Here is a 24,017-nt window from a genome sequence, read left to right as displayed (position 1 = left end):
CCTTGAATGGCTCTTTGAGGAATACTACAGTTACTGCCATATTTGTGTAACCCACCCCCCCACCCCGCCTGTATATACAAGGCAAGGAGAGCCAATTTGGTGCAGTTGTTAAGTGTGTGGACTCTTATCTGGGAGAACCAGGTTTGATTCCCCACTCCTCCACTCGCACCTGCTGGAATGGCCTTGGGTTTGCCATAGGTATCGCAGGACTTGTCCTTGAAAGGGCAGCTGCTCTCAGCCCCACCCATCTCACAGGGTGTCTGTTGTGGGGGAAGGAGACATAGGAGATTGTAAGCCACTCTGAGTCTCTGATTCAGGGAGAAGGCCAGGGTATAAATCTGCAGTTCTTCTTCTTGGGAATTAGTGGCCCAGCCACTAGCATTCAGTGCTTTTTTCCAGCATGATACTGTCACTGACTGTCCCACCAAAATTTTCCGCTGCATAGGAAAAAGTTCCAGTTAACAGCACAAATGGAAGAGAACAGAAGAAACCATCTTCCCCACCACCACCATGGCTCTCTTCTGGTCTCTGAGAGAATCCTCAGTTCTAAACTTAAGGCTCTAATTGCTTCCAAACTGTTCTGTCAGAACGAAGCCTCCAGAAGCCCGCTGCATCGCAGCGTGGCTGAGGAGGTAATTTTGCCCCCCCTTGGAGGGAGAGCGGATCCTTCGGCGCGCTTCTGAGCGCGTTCGGAGTGGGCGGAGCTTCAGCGGCAGTCTTCCCAGCGTTTTTGGAGGCTGCGGAGTGTGCGCGCACGCTCTGGGTGCCTGGAGGCTGCATTTGGGGCGATCGTTGCTTCCTGCGGTCGGGATCGTCGTGGGACGTTTGGATTGCAGTTTGTTGGTCCTGCTGGTTCTCAATTGGGCTTCCTTGATAGCCCTTGGTGGTTGGGGTGCCTTCTGGGTGGTTGTTGGCCTCTACATTTAGGACATCTGGCCTTAGGGGGTTTTCTACCCCCCCCCCCACTCGCCTACCAGTGAGACATTTGGGGGTTCTTCTCTTGAAGGCTGGGAGGTATTGAAGGCTGCAGGTCCAGGGCTGGGTGGTTAGCTGGGCTGGTCGGCCAAGTGCAGGAGCATCTCTGGACTCTCTATTAGCTCAGGAAGGCCACTGCCAACCTCCCCCCACCCCGGTTCCCTTGAGCCCTCTTCTCTAATTCTCTGTTTCTTCCCATCTCCATGAGTGACCTCAAATCTGTATTTGGCCTGTATTTAGTTGATGTGTGCATGGAACATGTTCACGTGACAAGTGTGTTATTGGTCATCAAAAGTCTGCTGGATGTTCCTCTTGACTTTGGTTATAGGGCTATAAATCTACACTCTGTCCCAAAAAACCCACAACTGAACAGAAAATATTCCAACTAGGTGAGTGGCTAGTATTGTGGGGAAAGTGTGTACAGCACACAGTAATTTTCTTGGAACACCTGGGACGGTTTTATGGTGGCCAAAGACACTCATTCAATGGGTGACCAAGTATCCCTCAATCAGGACACAGCAGTGGTGTGTGTGTGCCCACACACTGTACACTATGCTTGCTCTCGTCATTCATCAACATAATATAATGGGTGTTTAGCAAAATGCATTTGAGCTTTCCTTGGTGCATCTCTTCTCCCCCCACCCCACCCCCCGCCCCAGGCTGGCAGCAATAGTAAGGGTATTTCTTGTTATACATAAGTGGAGAACCCATGAAGAAATCGCAGGGATGAGGGAGGGAAGTAAGAAGATAGGGCCAAGGGGATGAGATTCCCCTCCCGCCCCTCCTTGACACAGCCTTGGCTTCCTTGAATGGCTCTTGAGCTGCAAGTCTGTCTGAAAGAGACAGCTCATGCATCTCGCTGCATCTGCTGCTTGTCACAAAAAAGAGAGAACAGAATTGAAGTGCAGTCACCAAGACTTTTTCTTGATGTGCCCTTCTAGTAAATACTTGTTGAGCGTGTAATGTGACCAAGGGGGCATCCTTCCCAATTGTACTGTCATCCCGATAGTGCCCTGATGGGCAGTCTTTAGTAGATTTATGGGCAACACTGTTTATGGTTATAAAGGGCTTTCTGTGTTCACAAAGGCACACTGATTTTCTTGGGGGTGATGAAAGCTTTTCTCATCCCTTGAATGCCGCTTTCAAGAAGAGAGAGAGAGATTTTTGAGGTGGAGTGGAGATGATTTATGGAAAATGCAAGTGTGCCTTTTTAACCCAATAAGGTTTTTTTCCTCTTGCGAAAGAGTGGTTTTTGGCAAGGTTTCGAGCAGACAGTCTCAACCAAGCAGCTACTATTCGTGGGCTCCTTATAAATATGAAGCTCCCATTCATTGCCTCTTTATAATTTCATAATGTTTCAAAGAAAGATGCATCCTTCCTTCCTTCCTTCCTTCCTTCTGGCAGAAAATGGGATTTTGTGGCACATGGGCAGATAATGTAATATTGCACCACAGCATAACAAACTACCTTGACAAGCCGGTGTGATTCTGCAGTTCTGATTTTGCCATCAAGGAAATCTATAAACTGTACTGAGCTTTCCAAAATCATTAATGCCCTGGTAGTATTGATGATTTCATTTCTGCGCTACAAGGAGCATGGCCTTACTGAGCTCGCTGTGAGCTGCAGGGTTATAGGGTGGGGTTTTTTTAATATTTACCCTCTCTTTCTTTCCACATTCTCCCTCTCCCCCCCCACAAAAAAAATCCATTGTGTAAATTGATCTGGGAATCAGCCTTGATAAAATACCAGCATTCAACCCCTCAGAACATCATAGCTGTATTGTTAGCCGTTCTTGATTATTTGGATGCTCTAGCAGAAGCTGCCACATCTGAGTTAGAGGTGCGGGGAGATTAACTGGTGTCTGTCCACTCATTCATCATACAAATAACAGTGCCAGTGGAGTGAAATACTATAAATCATTTTTCCCCAGGATTGAAACCTTTTATCGGTTGTGTCAGTTTCATTATTCAATAAGCGATTAGTAACAGCCATTGTCATTTAGTCATTTAGTAGTTAACAACTCACATCTTTTGCTAGCATGGAAATGGTTTGACACAAGCATCTGATATAGGAGGGAGATTTTAATATCTATCTGTCCAGATGAAATGCCACTGAACTTGCTAGTCAATTACTTCACGCTTGTGGGAAGTTTTAACATAATAACACCAAGAAACTGAGCTCTGCGGTGTAACAAGTAAGGGTTATGACATTCAGTGCTCACCACAGTAGAATAGGGTCGGCCCAACCAGCTTTTCCATTCAGTCTCACCCAACTCCCCTGTTCATTACAGCCCCTACCCCCTGTGGGTTCTGCCAATGTAAGTCCCATGATCCCCCACATAATCTTTTTAGGGGTCAAAGGTGACTCCTTTTTTATCAGCAGACAAGCTGGTTGTATCCACCCCAATGACTTCATAAAATTTCAGTAAATTTCATTTGATTTCCTGCATTGCTTTGTTTTTCTTTCAACCTGCATTGAATGCTAAAACCATCAGACATCTGGTTGCTTTTGCTGCTGCCGGGGAAGAGGCTATCTTGAGAAAGCACTCCTAAACACAGGACTGGATTAACAATTAAGCCAATTAGGTACTGGTCTGTGGGTCCCCATGCCTTTAGGGGCCCTGGGCCAGCTTCCCCCCCTGCTTGCAACCCTCAGAGCCTGCATGCAGCCAGCAACTGAGCCACTCTTTGCCCGACTTGCCTGGTGTGGCTGCTGCTTGTGCTGTTGCCAAGTTTGCCTCTCTCTGCCTCTCCCCTGCAGCTTTGTTAAAGGGGCGTTTAAGGTGCCTGCAGGCTGCAGTGTGGGCCATGGCAGTGGAGTGGGCACTCTGGCTCTGAGACAATTTGCAAGGGGGCCTCCCAAGATTTTGAGTGCCCAGAAGCCTCCACAGGGTTTAATCCAACTGCCTAAGCAGACTCAGTTTATTCATGGGAGCTTACCCCCAAGGAAAGTATTTTTAGAACTGCAGCCATATTCTTGAAATCCAGACCTCTGTTTGCAAAAAAGGAAACTAGATAAAGGATAAAGTTCCTCATCAAAGGCTCCTTAGAAAGCTTGAGAATCATGGAGTAAAAGGACAGGTCCTCTTGTGGATCAAAAACTGGCTGAGTAATAGGAAGCAGAGAGTGAGTATAAATGGGCAGTCTTCGCAGTGGAGGACGGTAAGCAGTGGGGTGCCGCAGGGCTCGGTACTGGGTCCCATGCTTTTTAACTTGTTCATAAATGATTTAGAGTTCGGAGTGAGCAGTGAAGTGGCCAAGTTTGCGGATGACACTAAATTGTTCAGGGTGGTGAGAACCAGAGAGGATTGTGAGGAACTCCAAAGGGATCTGTTGAGGCTGGGTGAGTGGGCGTCAACGTGGCAGATGCGGTTCAATGTGGCCAAGTGCAAAGTAATGCACATTGGGGCTAAGAATCCCAGCTACAAATACAAGTTGATGGGGTGTGAACTGGCAGAGACTGATCAAGAGAGAGATCTTGGGGTCATGATAGATAACTCACTGAAAGTGTCAAGACAGTGTGCGTCTGCAATAAAAAAGGCCAATGCCATGCTGGGAATTATTAGGAAGGGAATTGAAAACAAATCAGCCAGTATCATAATGCCCCTGTATAAATCGATGGTGCGGTCTCATTTGGAGTACTGTGTGCAGTTCTGGTCGCCGCACCTCAAAAAGGATATTATAGCTTTAGAGAAGGTGCAGAGAAGGGCAACTAGAATGATTAAAGGGCTGGAGCACTTTCCCTATGAAGAAAGGTTGAAACGCTTGGGACTCTTTAGCTTGGAGAAACGTCGACTGCGGGGTGACATGATAGAGGTTTACAAGATAATGCATGGAATGGAGAAAGTAGAGAAAGAAGTACTTTTCTCCCTTTCTCACAATACAAGAACTCGTGGGCATTCGATGAAATTGCTGAGCAGACAGGTTAAGACGGATAAAAGGAAGTACTTCTTCACCCAAAGGGTGATTAACATGTGGAATTCACTGCCACAGGAGGTGGTGGCGGCCACAAGTATAGCCACCTTCAAGAGGGGTTTAGATAAAAATATGGAGCACAGGTCCATCAGTGGCTATTAGCCACAGTGTATGGAGCACAGGTCCACCAGTGGCTATTAGCCACAGTGTATGTGTGTATATAACATTTTTTGCCACTGTGTGACACAGAGTGTTGGACTTGATGGGCCGTTGGCCTGATCCAACATGGCTTCTCTTATGTTCTTATGTTCTTAGAAAAGAATAAACCATAATGTAGGTTGTAAAGACGCCTGCTCTCACCCATCATTTCCAAGCACTTTGCAGCCTGATTCTCACTTGCAAGATATACTCACATCCATTGTCATAGGCTGTGGTGGAAAGTGCCAGCTGACTTATGGAACTCCCATAGGGGAATTTCCAAGGCACAAGTCTTCAGAGGTGGTGTGCCATTGCCTGTGGACTTCTTTGGCAGTCTCCCATCCAAGTGCTAACTACAGCAGACTATGCTTAGCTTCTGAGATCAGGGTAGCCTGTGCTGTCCGGGGCAGGGATAACTTTTACAGGCAGTGCTGTTCTAACAGATCTTTCTAGAAACATTTTCCCTTTGCTCTGTGTTAGAAGCAGCTGTCTCTCTTCAGGTGTGCTTGATGTCCTATTGAAGAGTAAGAGTCTAACATTATCGTCCTGATTATCTTTAGGAATCCATCCAATATAGTTGGGGATTATGCATGAATGAATTACTGTGGCATCACAGCATCAGTATTGCAGGGCTGTCCTCAGCATCAATATCTGCAGTGCCCGAATAAATGGCCTGTCCTCCTAGGTTCTCTGTAGGATCGCAAAATGCTATCAAATAAGTCATGACGCTAGTTCACTGTAATATTACTGCACTTCTTTTAGAGTTAGTGAATAAACTTTTTCCAGTGGTAAAGTGAAATGTTCCAAATAATTGTTCCTTAAGAAGGTGCGCCCATGAGTACCCTAAAAAGTCACACAAAGCACTCAGTAGCATAAATGCAGAGGACGTTTCTTTTGACTTAAATTCCAGTTTATAGACTGGAAGTGTAAAGAAGGTTTATTCCCATATGTCACAAAAGTTCAGGGTTGCCAATCCCCAAGTGGGGGCAAGGGATCCCCCGGTTTGGAGACCCGCCCTTCGGGGTCATCAGAAAGCAGGGGAGGGGGAAGGAAATGTCTGCTGGGCGCTCCATTATTCCCTATGGAGACTGTTTCCCATAGGGTATAATAGAGAATTGTTCTGCAGGTATCTCAGGCTCTGGGGAGGCTGTTTTTTGATGTAGAGGCACCAAACTTTCAGCGTAGCATCTGGTACCTCTTCTCAAAACACTCTCCAAGTTTCGAAAAGGTTGGACCAGGGGATCCAATTCTATGAGCCCCAAAAGAAGGTGCCACTATCCTTCATTATTTCCAGTGGAGGGAAGGCACTTAAAAGGTGTGTGGTCCCTTTGAATGTGATGGCCAGAACTTCCTTTGGAGTTTAATTATGCTTGTCACAACCTTGCTCCTGGCTCCACCCCCAAAGTCTCCTGGCTCCACTTCCAAAGTCCCAAGATATTTCTTAAATTGGACCTGGCAACCCTACAAAAGTTCCTTGATCATGAGGTCTGCTGGCTCACCCAGATTTAGAGAGTAATCCTAAACAGGTCTACTCAGAATCCTGCTTAGATCTGTTCAGTGGGGCTTACTCCCAGGAAAAGATTCTTAAGATTGCCCTGTTAGTTTGTCAGTTCAGCTGCATGTGATATAAGCAGAGCCAGACAGGGAGACTGCAGGACATAAATACAGAGGAAAGGAGAAATTGTGTATAATATGCTCAAATGCATCTGCAAACACTGCTGGAGGTGGAGAGATTGGCACCCTAAAGAACCTTCACAGACATGGCATCAGGGAACGATAATCCATCACGCAGTACTCAGAATTCCCTCTAGTAGAAATGAACATTTCCACAAACCGAACTGGAACCTGCAGTCGCATCCCTGGTATCTCATGGTTAAGTTGGCGTATTTAAAGCTTTGTAAGTATCTAACTCTCAACAGCTTTAATTACCCATTTGGTTCCTAGGGAGAGACCATCAGGTTTGAACAAGTTTATGACTGCAAATTTATTTATTCACAACATTTTACTCACTTTTCAATGGAGAGTCTCAAGGCAAAGTTATAAAATGCAACAGTACCATTACAGTTTAAAATCTTACTAAAAAATCAAAGCCTCCTCTCTTGGGGAGGAAGAGCTTGTTTTGCCAGACTCTCTCACTTGCACGTCAGAGCTACAGAGCCAAGCCACTTTTCCTTCTATTGGTTGAGACTGAGACTCTGCCCCCTGCTAATCCCCTGGGGAGGGAGGGAAAGAGCCAGAGCTTCCTTTGCCCAGTTCACTTGATCACATGGGAGAGACACTAAATCTTTAATTGCACTAAATCATTTCCAGCAAAAGTGACATCATGATATTGGGACAACATTCTGTGTCCTTTATAAAGTGTATATCTCCACTACCTGGCATTACATTTTATGACACACACAGCTCAGTCTGACAGGGTCTCATTTATGTCAGATCCGGCCCTCATAATAGATAAGTTCGACACCCCTGTCTTACACATTACAGTCATACATATCTGGAGCTTACCAACTATGTATGGATCCTTCTGATATGCACAGTTACCATGTTGTTGAAGAAGGGCCACACGTGTATTTACCATGTGCATAAAGTTCCTATGTGTACATACAGACCACTGAATATTTAATTGGTCATATTGATTCATACCAAGGGTGTACACACATAGGAAATACATGACACCACTGTTCACACAACTTGGTGCCCACTCATATTGGGAGGATTGCAAGTAGCACACATACCTGGATACACTCTGTGCCTGCAATTGTAACATCTGAAAAGGGCTCAAGAGAAAAAAAGGTTTTACCAAGCTTTTATTTGGAGAGGGAGTATTAGTCCTGTCTGGAACAGGCAATTCTTCCATCTCGCAAGATGTAGCACTGCTCCTCTTGTGAGAAACTGCCATGTCAATATCAAGATATTCAGTTTATCTAGACCCTAACAGGCCTTGTAGAAGGAAAGAGATAGCTTCAGTTGGTTCAGATGTAAGGAAAAACACAACTGAACTCCCAGCAAGAGGATACAATAGTTCATCATTCTAGACCATTGTCCTGATTCTGTCAGTTAGGAGAAAGCAGTAGAAGGCACCCCAGCTCAGGCCAGCAGGATAATTTCTGCAACCAGGGGGGGACATAGCTCAGTGGTAGAACCTCTGCTGGGCTTGTAGAAGGTTCCAGGTTCAATTCCCAGCGTGTCCAGTTTAAAGGATGCAGTAGTAGGTGATGTGAAAGATCTCTACCATAGTCTGTGTCAGTCTGAGTAAATAATGCACGAGTGGACTGAGTCAGTCTAAGGCAATGCCATGTGTTCATGTGGTCTAAAGCCACTGAGAGATCCAGGACAGTCAACAGACCCGTGCTCTCCTTGTCCAAGTGAGGCATTTTCAGAGGCCAAAACTTTTTTTTTTTTAAGCTGACAGTGATATCCAGATATACCTTGATCTGTAGGGTGACTGTTTGCCCCACAGGCTTACTCAAGCAAGAAAAGAAGAGCAGTAAGTAGCTTTCTCAGAAGCCTCCATCCAGGTGGCTTCCTTTTTGTATGGGCCCCTACTCACTGAAGACATGAGGCCATCCTGCACCTGCCCTGCCGTGTTGTAAGAATAGGAGACTTGTCAAGGAGTTAGTTTTGAGAAGCTGACCTTAGAAGCATATATAGCCCACACAGTCCTGCTCTTGGTGCCCAGTGTTTGAAGTTGGCGGTCCAGTGATCACAATCGAGCAATTAAGGCCCTTGTATATGGCATGTCTATTCATTGTCAAATACTTATACCTTTAATTAGTTTCCTTAGCTGTTTATTGCCTTTGAAATATGATAGTATAATTTAAAGGCATTACAAAGAGGTGGCTGAAGTGTTTTCTGTATGGATAAAGAGTCTACAGTGCCTCGTTGTAGGGAAATTTGTGTACTGTTTCAGTTAGCATTTCAGTAGTGGGTTGGAAATTTTTATTTATTTCTTTGTTGTATTCCTGACTCTCTTTTCCAGCGAGCTGAATCCCAGTCTTAGTAATACTATAGATAGTTACAAGATAATTTGGTGCTGTATAGAAACAGTGAATTTTTTATTTATATTTTGATTTCTGACTTTAATATGCTCAGTGTAGCCAATTAATAATGTGCAAATGATGAGTACAGGTAATGTATTGAAGTACTTGGATATTTTTTTACTAATAACTAGCTTGGTTATTCCCCCTCCCCAGTTAAATACATGTTGATGGGAAACCAACACACTAAAAAAAATCAATGAAATGATAACAGTATTACCAAAATGAAGCTGAGATTGTATGTTGAATTTTAAGCAATACTGATTACCAATAAAGTTACATTAGAGGACAGAGATTTTTGGAGGTTGTTCTTTTCCCTCCAATATCCTTTTTTTAAGTTAGAACTCAAAATGCTACAGCAAGCTTTCAAATATTAAGGCTTTTATGTAATATTTTGAAATCCACTCTTTACCATCAATTGATTACTAAGACAATTTAAGAAACAGAAAAAGTTAGGAAAACTAGGGGAGGGGGGTTCCCCCCTCCAATTTTTCCACTAGAAAAATTGCACAGTTTAGGAGAATAATGAGATATTTTCTCTTTTAGAAAGTGAAAAAATACTCTTTAAGGGAAAGTTTTTCACACTCTAAATGTATAGCATGAACATGTTTGAAGAATGCAAAAATTGGGATATCCTGAGAAGCAATACAAAAGCTCATGAAATGTTTTCTCTTTTCAAGTAAGCAAAACCTTGTCTTACAAAGCATTTCATTCATTTCAAATGTACAACATGAAAAAGTCTGAGGACTTCCTCAGTCTTTCCTATAGAGAATGGGGGAAGCCTCTTACACGCTGAACATATACAATGTTTTAAAGATTTTTTGTTTAAATGTTATAATTTTGGCAAAAGTTAATATTAAGTAATGGTTATTACATAATAATAACATTGTTAATATTAATTAATTAATTAATTAAGACTTCCATGTTTTTATAAAATTAAAGTCCAATGCTGGCACTTCTACCTATTACAACTCTGGAAACGTTTCTATCCACTTCCTTTTGTTTACTACAGGATTTTCCGATCTCTCAGATGACAAAATGAAGCTCTATATGCTGTGGTAACTTTTTCTTAAGGACTGAATAAACTTGCAATCTTTATAGAAACTTTAAAAATTGCCATTTTAAAATTCCATAAATATGTTAAAATTTACATGCTGAGTTATAAATTATGCATTTTATGTTGTTCAACCAGTAAAAAAAAATAGGTTTCAGAGGAAAGGAAATATTGCATATATTTCAATTTTTCAATTTTTATTTATTTTTATGTGGCTTAATTTTTTTAAAAAACTTTACATCATTATAATGAGGCACACATAGTTTGTTTTTTGCAACTTGGAAACCTTTTCTGTGTTCCTGGCGTGTGCTTCACTATCTGGTCTATAAAACACGCTTCATTTTTGTATAGTTACCAATGTCTAAGACAACGAAGTGTGACTATGCTTATAATTGGCATTTATATTTTTGGTATATCATCTTTGTTTTCTCAAACAGTAGCTCAAATGGTGTAAGAATGACTTAGGATGCATATTGTAGAATTTCCCTTCTATTCCTAAGCAGAAAATGTACATGTTTTGCTCAACAAATCTATGCTAATTGGAGAAAAACAGCAATAGTAGCAAAATTGCCGGGGTAGACAGGAATTACTCTAAAGCAAGAAGACCAAATATTGGCTTAATACCAATGGACTTAATTCTGTTTCTCAACTGTTCCTATGCAAGTCTGTTACTGTACATATTTGGAGAACCTGCCCTTAGATTTTTCTTAGTGCATTAAAATTTTCCGGGAAAGAAAACAGTATGAATGGAGGGGGCTGTTTGTTTTGTGCGGATATGATACTAGAGTTGAGTGGCACACGGGTTTGATCACAGCCCCTTTTTTCCAATGAAGGTGGAAAGGCCCTATTATGTCTGCTAATTGATGCTGAGGGCTGTGGCGGGCCTCTTTTCATCCGCTCTGTTCAGCACACTCTAGGGACATAATTCATGCACACATTAACATCCAGCATGCCTGACAGGGCATAGACACACAACGTAACGGCGACTTCATTTTTTAATCAGCTATCTGAGGACTATTTATCTGATCACCAGAGGATTCCGTCAAATGGGGAGCAGCAATGACACTAACAAGTTGTGCTTTTTTCCTTCTTAAAATGATGAAAGATTGTAAAAGCTGTAAATAGTGTATTGTGGTTTTGTTTGAATATATAATAGTGTATGCACAGGATTTTGGGGAGCAGAATGTCTGTATTCATCAAGAGTACTGTCATAATACAGTTGTTGATATTCCATGAATTTCCTTAAACCTGAGGGGAAAACGTGCAGATCAGAGAGGACAGTTCTGCAGGGAACTTTTAGAAAATCATTCATTGTATTTGCTTTGAATTTGGTTGTTTGTAATTTGGTTTTATATTATTTTGTTCTTTTTTATTTTCTAAAGATAACACTATATACATAAAATCTTTTCTGTAGGATAGCTGCTTTTTTTTTACCAAGTACAAACTAACTGCAAAATTATCTCTAACATACATAAACTCATCTATGTGCTTGTTGCCTTTCACTGTATCTTCTCCCCTTCATCTCAGTCAGAGCAAGCTGTATGTGCCTTGCATAGTAGACTGAATATATGGTAGGGATGCTAGGCACACCATGGCACAAGAACTCCAGGCATTACATCCTCTTGCCCACTGTCACCTCAAAGGCCAGCTCATAGAAGGTCCCAGATTCCATCCCCAGCATCTCCAGTTAACAAGTCTAGCAGAAGACCTCTACCTGAGACCCTGGAGAGCAACTGTCAGTCTAAGGATACCATACTGACTGATGAACTGGTATGATTCAATATCTGACAACTTCATGTGCGTTCATGTGCAGGGTAGGGGAAGACATGCTGACATTGTGCCTGTGCACTACATCATTTCCAGCAAAAGTGACATTATGATATCGGGACAACATTCTGGGATTTACCAAAAAGGCTTTTCCCTGCCCCCTGACATCCCTACTATATGGTGACAAGGTTATATATCACTGTCCAAACATTGTTCTAGATTGTAGTATCATTTTCTCTTTGGGGATTCTTATACAGGGCTTTTTTGTAGCAGAAACTCCTTTGCATATTAGGCCACACACCCCTGGTGTAGCCAATACTTCTGGAGTTAGGCCCTGTACTAAGAGCCCTGTATGCTCTTGGCGGATTGGCTACATCAGGGGTGTTTGGCCTATATGCAAAAGAGTTCCTGCCTCAAAAAAGCCCTGCTTATGCATGCTATATTTGTGTTGAAGGATTTCCCCCTTTTTATTTTATATTATTTAACTCTGAAACTCCAATTCAACTTTGAAGAATTTGGAGTATGAGGTAATAGACACTCCAATTTTAAAATGTATTTATTTCATTCGATTTAAAATATAGATGATATCTTCCAGTTCAGCCATTACATTCTGAGGGAAGAAAATTACCCTTGAGAACCTGATCTGGATCGCTCTGCTCACAAAATCCCTCAAAATCCTGTACCATATCTATAGCAGTTTTTGCTTAAAAGCAGCCTGATGGTGGTGGAAAGCGCCATCAAGTCGCATCTGATTTATGATGACCCATTAGGATTTTTAAGGCAAAGGACTAAGAGTGGTCTGCTTAGCAACCCTGGCCTTCCTTAGTGGTCTCCCATCCAAGGACTAACCAGGGCTATCCCTGCTTAGCTTCTGAGATCTGGCTAGCCTGGGCCATCCAGGTCAGCCTGTGATCATACACACAGAGTTACTGTTGTTTAGGGCAGATGAACAAGTGCCTGCTACAAGCCAGGGATCTTGGTGTTCCCAGTTTATCTCTGCCATAAACTTTTTGCATGAAAATAATGGGTGCTTTGGATTACAGCCCTTGACGCTGCTCTGGAGAGCTGTTCTGAAGCAGACTGAGGTCAGGGGTGGGGGTGACAGTCTTGTCCTCCCTCTGTCCAAAAAAATCAAATGTAGGTGCTGATTACTGGCACCTCTTGGATCATCCCTTCTCTTCATCACGTACTGATGGCTGCAGGTTTCTGGTCTCTGCTTTCCTCAAACGAATAACCCTGAGAAAGCAATACTGTATTTTTCCTAGCTCACTTCCTATTTCTTTACTGCCTCCTTATCCAAGTTGGTAGTCAAATGCCACATTTTCTTTTGAAAAATCAAGAATTCAAAATCTAATTTTATTTGGAAATAACTGGATGTTGAACCTATGATAAGCAGCCTTTATTCCCCTATTGAATTTAAGAATTTTCTGTAGAAGTCAATTTAATAACAACCACAATGATTTATGATTCCGTGGTGGTTCTGTTTAAACCAGGGCTGGCCAAACTGCAGCTCAGGAGCCACATGTTGCTCTTTTACACATATTGTGTGACTCTTGAATCCCACACCGCCCCATTGGCTGGCTTGGAGAAGGCATTTGTCCCTTTAAATCACTCCTCCAAGCCGCAGGCTGGCTTGGCTTGGAGAATGCATTAGAAGTTGAAGTTGCTTTTTTCCACCTCCACCTCCCCCATCTATTTTCCTTCCTTCCTTCCTTCTTTCCTTCCTTCCTTCCTTCCTTCCTTCCTTCCTTCCTTCCTTCCTTCCTTCCTTCCTTCCTTCCTTCCTTCCTTCCTTCCTTCCTTCCTTCCTTCCTTCCTTCCTTCCTTCCTTCTCTGATGCTCCTGTCTTGCGGCACTCAAACATCTGACATTTATTCTGTGTGGCTCTTATGTTAAGCAAGTTTGACCACCCCTGGTTTAGACACATCAGGGCAAAATAAAACCATCTGCTTATTTCTTAACGGGGTGCTGACCAAAACACCATTTTGTCCTGTCCAGCAAACGTGGCTATTGTAGAAGGTTTTGTCTTGCTCGTGCTTCCAGAGTTTGGAGGCTGCCCTTGGCATTTTCTGTAGTCTTCTATTGGGGAACACTGTGTGTTAGTCAAGATAGCACTGTGCTATAGGCAGCAACTGGAGTGAAAGTGATACGGCAAGGCACACCAGCACACGTGAGGACCTCAGGATTGGCTGCTAAGCATTCATTTGTTTAGAAGGAAAAAGGGAATTACCCGGCACTCATTGACATTGATTATTTCATCAATAAGCTAAGACGAAATGAGGCCACAGCTTCATTTCTTGGTACTAATATCCACACTTTCTTATGTGATTGAAGCATGGAGTGTGATAGCGTGTGGGGCAAGGGGCTCTTTGTGTTGTAGATTGCCTCCCTTGGCAGAGGGGTGCTTTGCCTATCTATATGTAAATTCTCTGCAGGAAAAGTTTTTCAGTTGGGAAACTTTGGCTCTGTGCTGCTTCATTCCTCCTCCTCAAGAGACATGTAGAATTTGTCCTAAGAGTAACAGAGTAAAACTTGGAATGCTTTTACTCTGGTCTTCATTTGTTGGCAAGACTTGCTGCCATTCAGCCTACTCAGTTAACACTGTGGAGTTTGTTCATTTAGCAGCTTCTAACACAAAACAAAGGAAACGCTTTATGCTTTTCAGATGTATAACTTAATTTTAACTTAACAATAATTATAAAGGGGTTTTTTAAGTGATGTTGGGGGGAACTTGCAGCCAACCCTGTGTCCCCCCCCCCTCCAAAGTTCCAAAAAAAGAAAAAGAAATCAGCAAGTTACGGTTAGAGAACTGAGATGTGCTCCTCCATAATAATGATTGTAGATTTCATGCCTGCCTGCATTTATTCTGTATTCTTCTAAGCCCAGGGAGGGGTCTTCAACCTTTGCAGCCCCAATGCCCCCTTTTAAGCACCAGGCAGCAGCAGGACCCAAAACATGTGACATCAGGGCCATGTGACAAGAAGAGGAGAGGCTGGAATTTCTGAATGTGCCCAATGAAAGGAAGTTCTCTCCACCATTGTGGAACCTTGTCTTGCTCCTTTTCCCAAGCACGCATGCAAAAAGAGGCAGGGGCAAGCCTCTGTGGACACAATGCCTCTGCATTCTATGCATGTACCTCAATTACATGTCCTTCCAGAAAGCAGCAGAAAAATGGAAGATGTATAAGCACTTGTGACATGGGAGGGGAGGCTCTATGATCTACCTGAGGACTCCGATTATTGTTCTGAGCCACTTAAGCAAATGGTCAATTTATAGTGCACAAAATTTGCATGGGGATTCCCAGAAGCAGTTCTCTCTCTTTCTCTCTCTCTCTCTCTCTCTCTCTCTCTCTCTCTCACACACACACACACACACACTTCTAAAAAAAAATACCACACTTCCCTGAGTCTTATGATGGTGATGATGATGATATTGGATTTATATCCCACCCTCCACTCCAAATCTCAGAGTGGCTCACAATTACCTTTATCTTCCTCCCCCACAACAGACACCTTGTGAGGTGGGTGGGGCTGGAGAGGGCTCTCACAGCAGCTGCCCCCTCAAGGACAACCTCTGCCGGGGCAATGGCTGACCCAAGGCCATTCGAGCAGGTGCAAGTGGAGGAGTGGGGAATGAAACCCAGTTCTCCCAGACAAGAGTCCACACACTTAACCACTACACCAAACTGGCTCTCACATTATCTCACAATATATTGAAATCTTCCAGCAGCTAGCCAGGCCATTTCATTTTGAAGTGCAGCTTCCAATATGGTTACGTTTCATGGGCACTTGTGTGATAGCACCCAGGGCATCACAGAGCCAACTCCCCCAAGTTCCCACGCTGAGTTATTATCCACAGCGAGCCTGTTAAAAATGAGAAAGATGTATTGATTACGTTCAATTTCTATCCCGCTCTCTCCGCAAGCGGACTCAGGGTGGCTAACAAGAGAGAGCTTGAACCTTGTGATTGGACTGTTCTAATGCACTCTGGGTTGGGCTGCTCTTGAAGACAACCCAGAAACTTCAGCTCATTCAGAACACAGCAGGCAACAGAAACATCTTGCTTATGTTAAAACAGCTGCATTGGCTGCTGGTTTGTTTCTGAGACCAATTCAAGATTCTAGTTACAATCTTTAAGACCTCTGCTAGTGGCTGTTCCCTCGCTTAAGGTTGCCCATTTGATATCAACCAGAGTTGGTGTCTTCTTTATTGTCACTCCCGCTTTGTGGAAAGTGCTTTTGGAGCAGGGTGTCTTTAGAAATTTCTGTGAGGTGCTGCAAGGCCACTTATTTGGAGAGGCTTTTAATGGAGAATAGACCGTAGATATCTCGTGGGGGGCCTTGCAGTTATTTGGGGGGGTTGGTTCATTCTGTATGCTTTATATTTTGATTTGTAAGGTGCCTTGAGCCACAAGGAAAGGCAGGAAATAACTATTTGAATTAAAAGATAAAATAAAGAGAAAGTATAAAATAAGCTCTTTAGTAGCAGGTCTTCTGTTTTTGTTTTGTTTTTTTCAGTTGTGAGATTTTGGCAGGACAGGCTTTTTCAAAATTAGGATTTTCCCATATTTTCTTCTGTAGACCGATCAGTTTCAGCATAAACCCAAATCGTTTGGGAACCGAAGTGGGAAACTAGAGAGAAGTAACACTGTAATTAAGAAATGTTGCATTTACAAACAAGAATTTATATTTGGTGTGTCTGGGGAAGCACAGAATTTGCATACAGACACTGTTTACTCAAGTTAAAACCATCATTAAACAAATAACACTTAGACAAACAAAATGTGCCCAAGGCTTTTTGTGCATTATCTGAATGTATTGCTCTGTCACCTGCTATTAAAGCTTTTATAGTTCCAAGTATCTTCTTATTTATGCAGCCCAATTAATTATTTTTGGGGAAATGGTGGTTTCTAGCATGGTACTGAATGCCAAGAATTAATTGAAGTTGCAATCTGCTGGCCCTTATTGGTGTGTGGTAGGTTCAAAAAAGCCATGGAACACTTTTTCTGCCATTGCCTTGTGCATTATCTGGAAGTCCAGATACACTCCAAGTCTGCTTTAACATTCTTAAGAAGCGGGGAGTGTCTGAATAAAAATATTTCTCCAGCTTGAAAAGAGCTTGGTGTTTTTGAGCTTTTAAACGTTGTGCGATGCTTAGCTTCTTTGTTGAACAAAAAGGCTTTTTGGGTCGTAATTTTACTTCATGTGCTACTTCAACCTTTTTTTCTCCCATTTTTTTTCATTCTTTTCTTTCTTTCCTTTTCTTTTACTCTTCTCTTTTTTTTCTCTTTCTCTCTCTCCCCCTTCTGCTCTCTGGATGCAGCCAAACGCAAAGCATGGAAACTAAACCGTGTTGGTAGCCTGCGAAATATATACAGCAGCAGCAGCACCAACACCGAAGGTAACAAACTTCCCAAGTCCCCCCCCCCCTTCAAGTATCTGCTCCCTTTCTACTGTGCCTTCATTGTTTCACCTTCCCCCTAAATCTAGGATTAGAAAGAAATTTTGCCCAAAGCATGTGTGTTTTCATGTGGTGTTTGCAGACTCTTTTCTTTTTCTTTTCTTTTCTTTTCCTTTTTTTTTTTTGGTCTTTTTGCCTTTCTGTTTGTGTGTTTTATTTTGCCATTCATGTTCCTTTCAGTTTACTTAAATTTTGACCTTTCCCTCCAGTCGTGGAGTAGTGATGTTTAAATTACTTCGAGAACCCATTTTCCTCCATTTTTTTTTATATTTTTGCTTTATACATGTGGGCATTCAGTGTAATATTTCCCAAGTTATTACAGTTTTTTAAAGTGTTGGTATCAGGTGTAATGATCTGTAGCCAAATACAATAGTGTGCCTTGACATTTAAGTAACAGTCTTAATTTGTTTTGTGAAAGCATTCTCCATAATGCTTTCTGTGGCTCTAATCCAAAAAAGCAAGGCAGAGTCAGAGCCATTATTTGCATGTGCTACTCTTGCTTGTAAATTCTGTATATTGTTGTATTTTCTAAAGGTCACCCAGTGCCAAAGTTCACAAATTGACTTCCATCGCTGTTTGCCGTGAAGACAGCCATCATGGCGTTTGTATAATAGCAGATTGGATTTCTTTTCCTTCACCTTCATTTGAACAATGCAATTATAAACTGCCCCCTTTTTATTTTATTTTTTTACAAATGTGAAAGGTCGATATTACTTGGAAACCAAGAAAAAGAGAGAAAGCCCTTCCTCCAACTGGGGGCGGGTTGGGGGGGGGGGAGATGGCATACAGAGATGCAAAAGAGATCTATCTGGCTGTAATGGGGAAAGAGGGGGCTATCACTTAAGTGTAAAAAAAACCCCGAATGGGTCAAGTAATCACAAGCACGTTTCCTTCCACTAATTAACTTATTTTGGAATGATTATGGCTATAATATTTTCCTTAATGTCACCGTTTTCTGGGCTGTTGATTTTAGTGATTGAAAAGCGACAGCGTTAAATCTCTTGTAAATTTTAAATTGCACGCAATTTCTGTAAACAAGTCCCTCTGTTCACATCCTGATCATTAACCTTCACTGATTTATATCTTGGCCTTTTTTTTTCTTTTTCTTTTTTGCACAATTGCTATTGTAGCCCCAGCAAGTCGCCTTGCTCAAACCAGCAGATGACATGTATCTGGGACATGAAAGTGCTTTTTTACAGCCACTTGTTAAGGTGCTACTTTTTTTTTTTTTGCCCATAGCTTTGGTTTATTTCCCATTGTAAAAGTTTAAGTTGTCACCTTTTATAATAACAAAAGCTGCAACCTCTGTGACCAGGTTTTTAATCTTTCAAAGGGCTTTTAGGGGGAAAAGTGAAAATGGATTAGGCATAAATAGATTAGTTGCTGAAGCTTAATAAATAAAGAAGTCTGGGGCACCCCTAAAGGAGTCTGGTGGCATCTCAGACTAACATGTTTTGCTACACTAATGCGGCTCTCACACTGGGAACTGTAATCAGAGAGGAAACCGTTCTTTTTGTTTGCATAACATTCTTCATCAAACCGTTCCCTTTTTAGCCATCTTTGGTTTGTTGGGGGGGTGGGGGTTTGACAGTTTTCATTTGTAAGGTTTCCCTAATTATAGGTCTGATTCTTTCCAGTTAGTGATATTTGGAAAGGTTTTTTTTAAAGGACTTTTGCTTTCTCTGCCACCACAAGACAACTGAATTCCTCGCAACATATACACAGCACTTGAAATGACACCTACAGGATTCTCTTTGAGTCATAAATAGTGTGTTACAAAACAAGAAAGGGCCATGCGAATTCCGCTGTGTACAAAATATGTATTGAGCTATAGCCCAGACTTGCCTTCAGCCAAAGAGGCCAAATATCTGCAGAAACCAGGCCTTGAATTCAGCAGGAGCTCACAGGAACACAGCTCCTGAACATTTCTGAGAGTTCGCCCTCTTCCTCCCCATCTACCTTGTCCATTGTAAGTAGGTACAGCTGCATAACAATCCCTGGATTAGAAGAGTGGGCAGCCAGCCAGCCACCAGGGGCTTTGCCAGTTGCCACACCCCCAGCAGCCCTCATTAACCCCTGGACAAGCCCGCACCACCCTTTTTCCACTTCTTATGGATTTGGGGCAGCGGGTGCCTTGCTGGTCTTGACTCGGGGAGAGCATCCCAGGAGAGCCCCATGTGAACAAGGCCTGCTTGGGCTGGCTGGTGGGGGGCAGCATATGCTAATAAGTTATGCTAATGAGCTCCACCACCTATTTTTCTACAAAATAACCCCTGGCAGAAACCCTTGGTGATCCTACTCTGGACATGCCTGAAGTCAGGAGCCATCATGAGGACAGGCCTTCTCAACAGGCATTTGGTCTCTTATATGTCCTGGGCAGCTTTTAGCTGTTCTGCCCTCCTCCATTTGATAAAATGAAGATGATGGAGAGAGAGGATTTGGGCAGGTGACCAGCGAGAGGGAGCTGCACCCAAAATGCAGTTTGTCCAATGCTGAAAGGTAGGGTTGCCACCTCAAGGTTGGTAAATACCTGGAGATTTTGGGGTGGAGTCTGGGGAGGGCAGGGTTCAGGAAGGGGCGGGACCTTGTCATGGCACAGCTCCATAGAGCCCACCCTGCAGAGCAGCCATTTTCTCCAGGAAAACTGAACTGATCTCTGTGGTCTGGAGATAGGTAGTAAAAGTGGGAGATCTCTAGGCCCCATTTGGAGGTTGGCAACCCTAGGGCCAGTTTTCAGAGTTAGGATGGCTGGACACTACCAAGGCCTTGGAGATGGCAAAGGGCCCTGCTGGTGAGCTGTTCACCCATGTTCTGCCAAGAGGGATCCCATCCCTTACTTGTAGCGCAGGGGAGCCTCATCCCCTTCTCTCTGCTGGCACTGAATTGCCCTCCCTCTGGGCAGTGCCTCAAAGGCCCATAATCAGAAAATGTATGTTGTGGGGAGAGGGGGACATGAAGCAGCCAGAACCGAAGTCCTACATTTAATGCAACTTAATTTATTGATTGACACATAATAGAGTTCCCCAGGCTGGATTCCTGTGTTCCCTACTGGCCACAGACTGGCCGTTCATTCAAAAGAGAAGTTCAGCAGCGCACTGTGGCATCATCTGGCCCACAGTGTTGGCATAAAACTCCATCTTAGGAAACACTTGGAGATGTGAAGGGTAGAGCTTAAGGAAAGTGGGGTTTGAGGTAGGAATGGACCACAGCAGGGTCAAAGGCCCTCGAGTCCATCCTCCAGATGAGCCTTTTTCTCCAGGGAGTCTGGAGCTTAGTTTAATTTTGGGAGCTCTCCAGTCCCCACCTGGAAGCTGGCAACCATGCAGCTAACAGAGAGTTGTTTTAATGGCAATGATGTTGAAATGTAGTGTAGTGTTGAGACTGTTGGAATGGGCCAGAGGAAACCTGAGGTCAGATCCCTGTCCCCCACAGAATAGTCACTGGGTGACCATGAGCCGGTCTTTCTCAGAGTGACCTGCCTCATAGGATTGCTGTGAGGATAGCAGAGGAGGAGAAAACCCTGTGTTGGGAATGTTGTAAGGTGGGGGAGAAAAGGACTGTTCAGTGCTTTAATTCCAAAAATGGGTGAATTGACAGCTGCCTATCAATTGTTCCTCTGGTCTCAGAGTTTATTGCCTAATACCGAGTAAATCACTGCTACAGGGTGAGGGGGAAGCACTTTGGACATGCGCAGAGTAATCTCTTTGCCCATTTGCAATGAAGGCATTCAGAACAGGAATTACACTTAGCTCAGGTTTATTTGAGAGCTCCGTGGCGCAGAGTGTTAAAGCTGCAGTACTGCAGTCCTAAGCTCTGCTCACGACCTGAGTTCGATTCCCCGTGGAAGCTGGGTTTTCAGGTAGCCGGCTTGAGGTTGACTCAGCCTTCCATCCTTCTGAGGTCGGTAAAATGAGTACCCAGCTTGCTGGGGGGGAAGTGTAGATGACTGAAGAAGGCAATGGCAAACTACCCCATAAAAAAATCTGCTGTGAAAACGTTGTGAAAGCGACGTCACCCCAGAGTCGGAAACGACTGGTGCTTGGACAGAGAGGACCTTTCCTTTTCCTTTTCCAGGTTTATTTAGATTATCCCAAATGTCTTGTTCTTCTATTGTGAGAGGTAGTTGGGTTTAAAACTCCCTGAATCTCATTCCTCCCCTTCCCCAGCCTTTGACTTCTGCAGTGAAGTATTTCTGTAGTGAGAGATTCTGGGGTTTAAGCCTTGCCTGAGTGACATGCCTCATATTCTGAGAAATGTGAGGACGGTAGTTGTTCATATGAGGAAAAGGCATTTTGCACATGCTCAGAGACACATATTCTTTCATACAGGAAAATGGCACAAAATGGCTGACAGCAAACGATAGCAGATACCAGGCTAAGAGAGATGGGGGACTCACTCTTTGCCTCCCACCCCCTGGCCTGTGACCCTTGCCTGTTCCTGAAGCAAATAAATGTACGCAGTTTTGTTTTGTTTTTGCCCACTGCAGTCACTTGTAACTGCTGCCATTACAGAGGAGAGAAAGAAAAGAGGTGAGAGAAAGCAGGTGATGGACCTGGGCAGCTGCAGAATGGATAAGAGGCCCCCCATTGCAGCTTCCCCTTCTCCACACTTGGAGAGGCAATCACATTTCCCCTTATATCTCCACAATGAAAAGGCTAGAGTGTGGTTTTGGTTTTTAAACAGAAAGCCTGAAATTCAGAGAAGGGTCATGGGGTATTTCCAGTGCACTGTGCTGGAGCTATCTGGGCAGTCTTACCAGAGTGTGAGTCTCTAATGCTCTCTTTGGCTCTGCTGATACCAGTCTCCTTATTGGTGCAGGGGAGGGGCTAAAAGGAACCAGGAGGAGCAGCAGGCAGAGTTGCAGAGGGAAAGCAGGAGGCCACTCATGAAGGATGACTGACTCTTAGGTGGCCCAGAGCCCCCCAAAAGCTGGTTACAATATTTTTACTTTGCTTCCTGGCCAAGCTTCCTGCCCCCAAGTAAGCCCAGAGGGGTGGAGGGCCCTTTGCTTAGAATCAAGTAGGGTCTCAGCAAGTGGTCCAGCAGCAACCCCTCCACAGCAACCCCTCCACAGCTGTGCCATCTCTTTTGGGCCCAGCTAATGTAGTCAAACTGATACATACCACAGTGGTATCAAGGCTTATTTATTATTTATTTATTTATTTATTTATTTATTTATTTATTTATTTATTTATTTTTATTCGAGATTTATATCCCGCCCTTCCCACGAATGGCTCAGGGCGGCTTCCAACAATTAATCAAACATAAAATTTAAATAATTTCAAGTATAAAACAATTAAATATTTAAACAGTTAAAACCTTAAAAACAGAATTATCATATGCTCCTTATTTATTTATTTATTTATTTTTAAATTAGACTTTTAGACCACTCTCCCCTGTACACACAAAGTTCAGGGAGGTGAACAACAATAGAAGAACACATTCATAAATCAGTAAAACGGTTAAAAGCAAAGCAATTCAGATGATCCTAAAGAATAATCAGGTTATACTGTTACCCCAAGGAGGGGGAGGGGAGGAAAGAGGGTACCAGGCAAGATTGAGACTGTCACTGTCCTCAACCATAGGCCTGGTAGAACATCTCTGCCTTGTAGGCCCCCCAGAACCACATTAGGTCCCACAGGGCATGGATATCATTCAGCAGACAGTTCTACAAGCTCAGGGCCTGGGCCAAAAAGGCCCTGACTATGGCTGAGGACAGCCAGATGTTTGTGACTGCTCTTGAAAACAACTTGGGAATGCATTTAAATACAATTGTCAGGAGCACTCCTTAGCGCTCACATGGCCCCAATTCTATGAGTTCTGCATTGGCTCATGATGACCCTTTGTGGGACTACCTCTCACTCCATCTAGCACCTTAGGACCTCTCCTCTTGCCCTGTGAGTCAAGGACAGAGCATCTGCTTGGCATCCAGAAGACTCCCCGTTCAGCCAACCGCATCTCCAAAGGATCCAGTCATGGGTGATGGGAAAGACCCTGGAGACCTGCTGCCAGGCTGAGTAGACAATTCTGACCTGGCTGGACCAGTGGTCTGATTTGGTAGAAGGCAGCTTCATGCGTTCAGAGGCTGTAGAACAGAATTGTCAGAAGGTCCTTCGGAGAGCTCTAGATGGGCAGCAGTATGATCATTTTAATGCGGTTTGATAGTTGGTTTGCTGGCTTGGTTTTTCATTGTGTTTAATTGTTTTAAATGTCTACTTCGGGCTCCCAGATTGCTGGGAGAAAGTCGAAATTATGAATAGTTAAAATAAATACGTGTTTCCATTCAGAGTAACTTGTCTGATGGAGATGCTTTTGTATGCCTGTGCTCTTTGCTCTTTTCTCAGTGAGTCTTAAGTGACTCTCTGTGGCCACCCTGATGAGCAAACTAACATCATCAGTGACTTCTTCCTGGGGGAGGAATTAACACCTTTTGGCTTCAGCTGGTTCTTTGGCAATGTCCTTTGTTGTTCTTCCAGGGGAAATTCAAATTGTTAGTGGGATGAACACACAGCAGATCTTTTCTGGCTAACTACCCTGTTCATGAGAGTAGCAGACCTCTCTAGGGTGCTAACCTGAGAATTTGTTGCCAACATATTGACTCGTTACAACATCC

General features: G+C 43.4%; 1 protein-coding gene across 5 annotated transcripts in view; it reads left to right on the top strand.

Annotated features, from left to right (window-relative positions):
* Window positions 1–24,017, top strand: part of AGAP1 (ArfGAP with GTPase domain, ankyrin repeat and PH domain 1) — a 505,789-nt gene that overhangs the window by 401,587 nt on the left and 80,185 nt on the right. For 3 of the 5 annotated variants that reach the window (XM_060232474.1, XM_060232501.1, XM_060232465.1), the window contains one exon: window positions 17,267–17,344. The exons of the other annotated variants lie outside the window; for them this stretch is intronic. In XM_060232474.1, the coding sequence (XP_060088457.1) occupies window positions 17,267–17,344 (78 nt within the window). The remainder of the gene's footprint in view (window positions 1–17,266; window positions 17,345–24,017) is intronic. 5 annotated transcript variants of the gene reach the window in all.

The sequence above is a fragment of the Heteronotia binoei genome, chromosome 1 (genome assembly GCF_032191835.1).
Source record: "Heteronotia binoei isolate CCM8104 ecotype False Entrance Well chromosome 1, APGP_CSIRO_Hbin_v1, whole genome shotgun sequence".
Classification (NCBI taxonomy): domain Eukaryota; kingdom Metazoa; phylum Chordata; class Lepidosauria; order Squamata; family Gekkonidae; genus Heteronotia; species Heteronotia binoei.
This window is presented reverse-complemented; position numbering and strand designations above follow the sequence as displayed.